The 10,933-nt window shown below is 40.2% G+C and overlaps 1 protein-coding gene across 1 annotated transcript; it reads right to left on the bottom strand.

The window, feature by feature from the left end:
- Positions 1–3,676: 3,676 nt before the first annotated feature.
- On the bottom strand, positions 3,677–4,639 carry LOC133107337 (odorant receptor 131-2-like). Its single transcript, XM_061216327.1, has one exon. It carries the CDS (start codon positions 4,637–4,639, stop codon positions 3,677–3,679), a length of 963 nt encoding a protein of 320 aa, XP_061072311.1.
- Between the last annotated feature and the right edge of the window lie 6,294 nt (positions 4,640–10,933).

Raw genomic sequence — 10,933 nt, 5'->3', positions numbered from 1 at the left:
TTGGTATGTATATTGACCTCTTGCCTTTCTAGTACGAGTGTGTAAAATTTAGAATCAATCGGCCATTAGCGGGGATTATACATAATATGCAGGTAGTCTGTGGAGCCTGATACACCAAAGGTATGAAAAGATATTGAATTTGCAAAACAATATGAGCACCGCACGCGTTAAAATTTTTGTGAGGGTGGACATTTTTACTAGATCAGGTAAAAACTATGAACGATCCGAATTTGGTACACTACTGCAGTATGTGATTCTATGGAAGGCCATTGGCACTACAGGTGCCTCTAAAAAAATTTGAATTTTTTTTCAATGAAAAAAGTGAAACTTTCATATATTCTAGATTCATTACACATAAAGTGAAAGATAAAAAAAGATTTATAATCCAGAAATGTCGACCTTCTGAAAAGTATGTTCATTTTGATGTCTTTGTTTCAAAGACCTTTGCTTTGCATTTATAGTATGTCACTTTTCTTGAAGTAATATAGTAATATAGAAAAATAATATAGAACAAAATAAATAAAAATTTCTGCTGATATGAAAAGCAGCTATTGGCCAGGAAACCTTTCTCCTCTCTTGCTACTGTATGTCACAGATGGATGCTTTTTCAGATGTTTTGAATTAGAAAAATTGTCATTGCGTAGTGGCTACTGATGAAGGCTCAAAGTACAGGAGACAATTGTTGTGTGTTTGTGTACATCGCTGAAAATATTTTTATTGAGATTAGTTTTCATTGGCTCCCCTTAATTATTGAATAATGGACAGTGCAGCACAGAAATAGCTTGTTGCGGTTCATTCACAACATCATGTCTGGTTTGTGAGATGTCCTGCCCACTGCACTGCAGTGCTCAAACTATATAATAAGGGCCATTATTTGTCTAGTACTTAAGAGGGCAGACCCATGAGTAAGAATAAGCACACACTAAGCAAGGCATTTAGTTCCAGGTTTATGTCATTGGATGTCAGTGGTTACGGTCGTCTCAGTCACAACTCACAATATTAAAGTGTTTCTCTCATGTTCTCTCTGTATGGGATATTTACGATTCATGCCATGAGTGTGAAATCATAGCACTGCTCACGTACCAGGTCACCTCCTCTTATGCAGCTTCTGCTGCACACCAAGCTCTGTGGTGGGAGAGTGTACACATTTATCTGCAAACTGGTCTAACTTCATAGAGGCTGTTTTCACAAAAGATGTTTAATACTTAGCCTTCCTGCTAAAATTAAACTTATTATTTATTACTGTAATTTAATTTATTGATTGATTTTGCCAGACAGCATTTTATCTTCTATATTGCCCTTGTTATTTTCTTGACATTTTCAAGCAATTTTCTTTGTTTCTGAATAAAAGCATAATCAGTTGGAAAATATACAGCATGATCCCCAAAGTCTTTTTAGATTTTTTATAATATTGCTACACATCACTGATTTAGAATTGGGTATAATTAATTTAAAAAACATGTATGGTTATGATGAACAACTTCCAATAAATAAAAAATAATACACTTAAAAAGATAACAGAATCAAATCTCTGGCCGACAAACAGATGTCATTTTTAATTTTCCCGCTTTGTTTCTCCACCTATAATTAGAACGTACTAACATTTGAACATAGCATTACTTCCCCTATAAAACTATTCATTCTCTTCTGAAATGCTTCAATATAAAATTAACACAACCAAAACTGGAATTGGTGGAATATTTACAATATAGCTATTTACAATGTGGACAATGTGGTATTGTTGTAAATTTAAACCCAAAAATGTATCTTTTTGTAGTTTACAGGCATAAGCAACAATACAATACATATTTTCCTGTTCACTGTTATTAATGAAAGATTCCTACAGCATATTGACCCATTCCTGCAAAGATGGATGTACAAGCACACCTAGGGGGCACTATTGCCAAGGGAATCCGGAGGTCCAGTCATCATATGTAAATTAGATGAAAATGCTAAATAATGGTACCCTGTCTCCTCTGAGGCAATCTTGTGACATATTTTTGTGACATTTGCAGACAAAGAGTATTTTGTGTTTGACGTACATATTAATTCATTGGGCAATACAAAGTTTTACATCTCCAAACAACATTTTCTAGTTAATCTGTAGATTTGATTATATAACCATGTTTGTTTTATGGAATTCCTTATTCCTGATGTCACTTTTGAGGAGAAATTTTTATTTTTAATTGATTAACATTGACTTGGAGTGTTTCGCCTCTCCGTCATTAATCCATCCATCCATCCATCCATTATCTGAACCCGCTTATCCTGATCAGGGTCGCCAGTCCATCACAGGGCACACACACCATTCATTCACTCACACACTCATACCTACGGGCAATTTAGACTCTCCAATCAGCCTAACGTGCATGTCTTTGGACTGTGGGAGGAAACCGGAGTACCCGGAGGAAACCCACGCAGACACGGGGAGAACATGCAAACTCCGCACAGAGAGGCCCCGGCCGACGGGGATTCGAACCCAGGACCTCCTTGCTGTGAGGCGGCAGTGCTACCCACTGCACCATCCGTGCCGCCCCGTCATTAATCTAATATTTTTATCTGGTGTATTTATGTAGATGTCAGACATGCTATATACCTGTGAGCATTGACCAGTCTGGTCCTTCTCCTCTGACCTCTCGCATTAATAACATATTTTTGCCTGCAGAACTGCTGCTCACTGGATGTTTTTTGTTTTTTCGCGCCATGCTCTGCGAACTCTAGAGACTGTTGTGCATGAAAATCCCAGGTGATCAGCAGTTTCTGAGATACTCAAACCACTCTGTCTGGTTCCAATAATCATAACATGGTCAAAGTCACTTATACAACATAGGTCCGGTCCATTGTGTCTATTCGAAAGAAACTTTATCATCTCGCCGCTAGTAGCCTACCAAAGTAAAGTAAAATGAGTGAGTTTAAAGTGTCCTTTTATTTGAAAAGGAGTAGGAACAACTTACAACAATACAACTTAGTGAACCTCCTCAGATCGAAATACCAGCAAGACCACCAAACGGTGGCAAAGCAAATGATGACTCATAACGACATAGATATTTCAGTAACTGCATGTTATCTGGCAGTGTCCTGATAAACGTCTACAACAAAAACAAATTACTTGTGTGTGTAAGTGTTGTCTGGTGTACTGTAAACTAGCAGGTTAGCTAACGTTAATGCAGTGGGGATAGATTATTCCTACAAATGTTAGCTAACGTTAGTACTGTTGCTTTAATAGTGGAGTGGGGGATACATTATTGCTAGCTAACATTCACAATTGCTTCGCAACCAATAAACTACTACTTCACGTCGTGCTGAACCACCCTGCTAACTGTGCCAATATCCACAATATACCACGGGTTCTCATTCCATAACGCTTAATTAGATCACATTTCTGAAAAACAGCTGAACCTCTTGACCATGTCTGCATACTTTTATGCATTTAGTTGCTGCCACATAATTGGCTAATTAAATATTTGCCTTAACAAGCTGATGTACAGGTCTACCTTATGAAGTGCTCACTGAGCGTATATGCAAGTCAAGTATATTAAAATGTTTTTTAATCCTACAAGTACAAGTATACTGCACATTAACCAAGTGCATATTAATCCTTCACAGCAGTGAATTCTCAGAATGTTACAGAACGGTTGTGAAAGAGCTCCAGGTAGGGACCTTCAGGATGTTTAATTTACCCTGCCTTCACTGATCTGAGAGGTTTACCCATTTGCTGAGGTGTAGTGTTGGGGGAGCAGCACAGGATGGCCCTCTTCAAATGGGCCCTGAGACTCTCATCCCGTACCCCGTAGATGAGCGGGCTGAGGAAGCGGGGTAGCAGGGCGAAAAAGAAATAGTTTAAGAAGGGAATCTCCTCCTCGAGCCACCGTGAGTGCACTACGATGAGTTGTTCTGTGACAGGTTGGGTGAAGGACATGACGCAGAGCAAGAGCTGCAGCCCGTGCAGCAGCACCGTGTACAGGGCCTTGCCCACCGCCTCGTCCCGACGCATCGTCCGCGCCTTCTGCAGGATGCGACCGTAGGTGAAGAAGATGGTGAGGGCCGTCGCCACAAAGAACATCCCGTACAGGGAGACCTTGACCAGTGTCATGAGAGGCGAGTTGTGGAGGTCTTTGCTCCTGCAGAGCACCATGGTGGTGAAGGCACTGGAGCCGGGGTACTGCCTCCCCAGGCCCATCTCGATGGTGGGGAACGCCAGGCTGATCAGCAGCGTGGGCAGGATGGCGGCCCAAATGCAGTCTGCACGCCAGGCAGCTGGCCGGCGCAGGGGGTAGAATATGGCAACGTAGCGCTCAAGTGACATGGTCGCCAGAATAAACGGAGTGTTGAGGAAGGTGACGGTGGTGATGAAGATCATGGACATGCAGAGGATGATGGAAAGGCGTAACTGGGCGTTGAAGAAGACATAAAGCAGGACGGAGCACACCACCAGCAGGGCATCATTGATCAGCATGTAGCCAAAAAGGATGTAGCGTGGGTTCTCCCAGAACTGCCTGTGTGATGCCAGGGTGTGCAGCATCAGGACAATGAAGTAGAGGAAGATGCAAAAAAGTGGGATGAGAAGACACATTTTCAGTGCTGTTATTTGGACCATGTTGAATGTTGAGTTTCCTGGATACTCTGTCAGATTTTGCATCATCCAGGGTGGTAGTGAGAAAAAAGCACTTGAAGCAACCTTGTTATGAAAACAAATAAAATGCAAACATGCATGCACACAGTGAATTAAGTTATCATAAAATAGCAAAAAAAGAAAAGAAATAATGAACAGTTTTGAATATTTCTTGTAACTAACACTCAGTATATCAATATCATTGGAAACATTATCACCTTGTAGAAGAATGTTTCAGTTAAAAATAATTCAATGCCATTTGAGTTCAAAAGAGACCTTCATTTATAAAGTAATAGTATTTAGGGTCCCAAGCACAATGTTTAGTGGAACATTAATAATCAACCATTTAAAAAATCTTATATTAAAAAAATATCCTGATACTAAATCTCCATGCAGAAAAATCATATTGCATATTGCATGAAGCCGTCGCATACTTACCTCGTCAATGTCAGTTGGCTAATGCTTTGTTGCAGAAGGAGTTGTCGCTTTTATATAATTGTTTGCCATAAGATTTTCATTTATTAGTTCTCAGAGGGATTCTCAGAGTAACTGTTTTGTCACTTTAAAACTTGTTGTTCTGTATTTCCCAAGGGGTAAATTAATGTGATGGCATTGTCACAATGCATGCTTTGAACCATTAGTGAGCCACAGAAATAACTTTGATCAACAGCTGCTTGCAAGATTGAATGTGATTCACTTTTGTACACTTAATTAGTTGCACTTCAGCATTTCTACACAATTTCATGTTCACATTGTGAAAGTTCTGGGATAACATCATTTTTTTGCCCTGAGTTTGTGATTAATTGATAAATAAGCCCATTTAGTACATACCAATAGAGCTGTGGCGAGCAGCCAACAGAGAAGGTGCTTTTAATGCAAATGTGTGAGGAGGGAGTAGAGTTGATTGATTTGACATGACTGGATGGCTTTGGCATGCTAACCAGCTGGTAGCGGAAAATGCTACCACCATGGCAGGCTGTTGAATGGGCAGTAACTTGCTGAAAACCCCCTGTAATAATACCCATTGTGTGTGGTAGCAAATGTAGATTTGATAAAATGTGTATTTGCGTAATTGTCCTAATTGTACTTGATGAGATCAGTGGTAAGTTTTCATTATGACAGACAATACACTGGAATGTTTCATCAAAGCAGCTGAAGTCTTCTGGCTATTCAACCATAGCAAGTAATGCCCAAGAACTCAAGTATGTTGAGCAGGATTGGACATACATTACATAATAAATTATAGTCTCAATCTCTGTTTTGTCTTCACCTAATATCTCCTCATTAAGGGAAGTGAGGGCTAATTGTCACCTAGGTAGGTTCTCACACTGTTCATTACTCCAAAACAAGAGGCACTACCTCAAAAATTGAATGGCCATTTTGTGTGACTTCATGTTTACATTTGGTAAAAATCACACTTATCTGAGGTGAGGATAGAGGAGAGTGGCACTTCACATTAATGGTGCAACATGGTGGCTGGTCACACTTTCTAGGTTTTTTAATGCAATTTGCACAAGAGCGCATTCAAGAAACACGATGAAAGTATTAAATATATCTGTTCTTTAGTTTTGGAGAAGCGTTTTAAATTTATCATTCTATTTTCAACCTGTTGAGAATGTTCTCTTCAGCAATGCAAATATTTGACTAACGTTAGGTTCAGTTAAATTAGAGTGCCTTTGAAGGACTATTCTGACTATTTCTGGTTATATTCATTTAGCTAGCTAGCTAGTTTACTTTCATAAGGTGACATTATTGATAACGTTAGCTAGCTAGTTTGCATTCATAAGGATGTTATAGTTGTGCTTTTATCTTAACTTGGCTAGCTGGCCAGCAAAAATTATAATTGCATAAGTCAACGTCCTTTCCTTAGCTATCAATAGTTGATATGCTAAATTGGCTAGCTTGTGAACATTCAGTCCCCCAAGATGAGCATGTATCATGGAGGTAGCTATGGTAACAAACTATGGAAATTGGGAGCAAGGTCTGTCAATCACAGCTACTTGACAATAAATTGACACTTAGAACTTGCTCAGAAGTCAATGTGATATTGTATTATCAGTAACTAGGTTTCTTGTAATAGTATAAATGTTATTGTAAATTGATTATTATATATACATATATTTTTGAGCAGCAGACATATCCCTGGACTACACAAGACAGGCTTTTAGTGAAGGCTGACAATTAAATTGATGCTTGTACCCAAGGCCAGGCAATTTACCGTACATGTGGCAGAAAAGATTATTTTTTTATATCTACAAATAAAATTGATTAATGTCCGGGATGCTTCTTGACATTAATTAATCAGATCTATCATATACAGTGAAAAATTAGTATCCCTTTAGGGTTTTGTGTTATTTGGTTATTATAAGTTATACCTTGTGGATGAATCTGCAGCAGTTTGCTTCACTGCTTCACTTCAGTATGTGCAGGGAATGCCATGGTAGATGGGATGCCTTTTAAGTCATGTGCTATTTCCATCCATCTCTAACTACATATATCGTCAAGATTTGGATTTGGCTGCTTGTTAAATTAATAAACTGTCTTTAAACATGCACATTTAGGACGTTTTAATCAGAATTAAGTATTGCAGTTATTATTCTTATTGTGTTACAGAACTCATTTTGCCCTGTTTGTAACATTTGCTTATAGTAATTCATTATTTTCTATGTTTTATCACAGATATGCATTGCTTGCTGATTATGCATGCTTAAAAGCATTTGACAAAAATAGGTTACACTAATAGTGTGATGATGAAACAAGAGAGTAGGATTTCAAAGGTTGTTTGGGCTGTGTGGCAGAAAGCTCTAGAGTACAGTTAGAAAGACTTGAGCCATTTCTCAGGTTCAATGGTAAACATTCATTAATTATTAACAGACGACCCTGTAGACATGAATCTAATTACACCTTCCTGTTTGCCATTATGTTGAACAAACAAGATTACTCAGTGGTGATGTGTGACACCTGCAGCAACCTCCAGGTTGGCTCTCCTCACCAAGGGAAATTCAACTCTCTGATTGGCTGTCTCCCTCTCCATCTGTACTCATCCCATTTTGGCATGCACATTCTCCAGTTTAATCCAGTCAGGGATGACAGCATTTGAGGGAAGGCCTGTATTGCAGGTTAGAACATGATTAGACAGAGACCTCAAAGTAAAAATGTAATTATGACTGCAGTTGAACATAGAATGATAGTCTCCACAAATAAAAATTAGCCTGAAGCTCTGACCCACTAGTCATCACATTCGTTGCACTGTAGGGGTTACGCAAGTAAGAAGTGGGTATGTCTATAGCGCAAGGGAGACCCTACCCAGGCTCCCAGCTCTGTTATAGCCCGCTTAGGACGGGGACGGCAAAGTGATATCTTGTTTCTAATTCCACTGACGAAGCAGGAATACTGGTCCTGACACTAGAATACATGAAAAAACATTAACAATCTAATTCAACTGACAAAGCAGGATTACTTTAAAAAGAAACGGGAATTCATGAAACACATTAACCTTCTAATTCAACTGACGCAGCAGGGATACTACAGAGGGAGGAAGTATACACAGTGACGGGGGTGTCAGTTATGGAACCCCAAGCTTATCAGTGAGTTTGCAAAGACCTCATCTGAGAAGGGCAATACCCCAACGACCATGTACACCACTTGACTTTTAGGAAAGTCAGCAACCGCAGATAATCACCAGATGTTCACCTTGGCTCAACTGAATGTGCAGGAGACCCACGAGAAAGTGAGCTAAAAACACGAGCAGCATTGATGGTCTCACACATAGGGCTATCAGAGTTTTGCTCAGCTTTCCACTGAGAGGAGCGGCAACTCCAAAACATGTGTAGTTAACCTTAAAACAGACATGCACTAAGAAGGTAACACAAAGCATCAGCCTCTCGGGTATAGAGGATTATGAAGACATAACCTAACAATGCAATCTGCCACTAGGATCTACACCAGATCCCCGAACGATCGGAGTTGCACAAAACTCGTCAATACAGATTTTACCTCCGACAGCGGTGAATTGACACTTAGTACTATGTGTGCAATAACATACATAACTCTTATGTGACCTGGCATAACACCACTCGATTACGCCACCTTGGGAAATACGCCCAAGGAAATGGCTTGTAAGAATTGGTGATCAATCCTCACATAGGTATGTTCTACTAAATGAACAAGCAGAGATATGGATTCAATAATAAAAACAGAGTTTATTCATTACAATCCAAAAAAAAGGTAGAAAACCCACACAAAAACCTACAGGATCCCCAAAATGATCAAATTAGCTGGTAGGTCTTCCCTGCCGCTAGGGGCGCTACTGGGTGCATGTGGGTACGGGTTTGTGGAGGGTGGGACTTAAATAGAAAGACACGCAGCTGAACTCCATCGGTAATCAGACCACCTGCGACAGGAGCTTAGAACCGTGACTTTGCACACCTGGATTTGGGCAGTTTATCCCATTCGTCCTGCCGGGTCATCTCAAGCTCTGTGAACTGCCATCTTCAGATGCCTCCACAGATGTTTGATGGGATTTAAGTCTGGACCACTGAAGGACAGTCTGAGACTTTTCCCGAAGCCAGTCCAGCATTGTCTTGGCTATATGCTTCCGGTCATTGTTGTGCTGAACAGTGAGCTGTCACCCCAGTATGAGCTTGCGTGCCTTCTGGAGCAGGTTTTCTTCAAGGATGGCTCTGTATTTGGCTGAATTCCTCCTTCCCTAAATTCTGATCAGTCTCCCTGATGCTGCGAAGCACCAATATAGCATGATGCTGCCACCACCATGCTCCACCGTAGGGATGGTATTGGCCAGGTGGTGAACAGTGCCTGGTGTTCGCGGACATAGTGCTTGGAGTTCTGCCCAAAGAGTACAATTTTTGTCTCATCAGACCAGAGAATCCTTTTCTTTATGCTCTCAGAGTCCTTTAAATGCCATTTGGCAAACTCCAAGCTGGCTATATGCCTTTTACTCAAGAGTGGCTTCTGTCTTGCCACTATACCATAAAAGCCAGATTGATGGAGTACTGCTGAGATGGTCGTCCTGCCAGCAGGATCTTTCATCTCTGCAGAGAACTTCCAAAGCTCTGTTAGATTGACCGTTGGGTTCTTGGTCGCCTCTCTGACCAAGGCACTTTTTGTGCTTGCATTGTACCAACTTAGAACAATGCAAAGGAAAAGAGAGTCAATTTAAAAGATACGATAGCCTGAATTTCACTGTAAGCTCTGATTAAAAATATAGGCCTATATGCCTTCTCTGCCATTTGATGTATGTCAGTACATTAAGTTTCTCTCCCTATTGTCTTATATCAAAGATAGTATCAACAAGGTATTCTCTCACTACTCAGCTGACTGCTGATGGACTTCTGACCATTCCCATTGTTATAAAGAGTGGTGTAAATGGTAAATGGTTGGCATTTATAGAGCGCCTTCATCCAAAGCGCTGTACAATTAATTGGTGCTTCTCATTCACCCATTCACACACCAACGGGATTGGCTGCCATGCAAGCCAACAACCAGCTCATCGGGAGCAATTGGGGGTCAGATGTCTAGGTCAAGGACACTTTGACACACCCAGGGCGGGATCGAACCGGCAACCCTCCGACTGCTCTTACCTCCTGAGCTAAGTGTTTACAGTGTGAGTCGATACAAAGTCATAAAAAAAAATAAAAAATAGCATTTAAATTTTCATAAACATGGGTCTTCAGACTATGCTGGAAGGCAAAGAGGGATGGTAATATGATGATGTGAATCAGAGAATCAGAGATGGTTTCTCTGGTGTAGTCAATCAAACTACTTGTAGTCCCATGGTTAAAGTGCACATTCTCAGCTTTTATTAACCATTTAATGTCGTCAAGAAAAAGGCAATGGATTTATATATATATCTTTCTTTTTTTTTTTACTGAACACATTTGGAGGAATTTTTGACCATTCCTCCATGCAGATATCAAAATCAATGATATCCTTGGGATTGTTCTTATTGACAACCACAGGTTCAGGCCACAGGTTTTTGGTGGGATTTTCAGTGTTTGGGCAGTGGTACAATTTCTGTCCCTTTGGCTCTGTACTGAATTAGAAATGAAACATTGAGCATGAAGTTAAAGTGCAGACTGTTACCTTTGAGATATTTAATAAGAGGTATTTTGGTGAGCCATTTTGGGATTACAACCCTTTTTATACATAGGTCCCCATTTTAGTAGACCAAAAGTAATTGGACAGTTGGCTTCTCTGCTGTTTCTGATCAGTTGGGTGTAGTAAATCACTTCCTTCATGCAGGTATATGAAAGTGTTCAGTGTCTACTCTTGAGTCTAGGCTTTTGATTGGCTTTGGAGTCT

The sequence above is a fragment of the Conger conger genome, chromosome 13 (assembly GCF_963514075.1).
Source record: "Conger conger chromosome 13, fConCon1.1, whole genome shotgun sequence".
Lineage (NCBI taxonomy): Eukaryota > Metazoa > Chordata > Actinopteri > Anguilliformes > Congridae > Conger > Conger conger.
The sequence above is the reverse complement of the archived record's forward strand: the minus strand, read 5'-3'. Positions and strand labels throughout refer to the sequence as shown.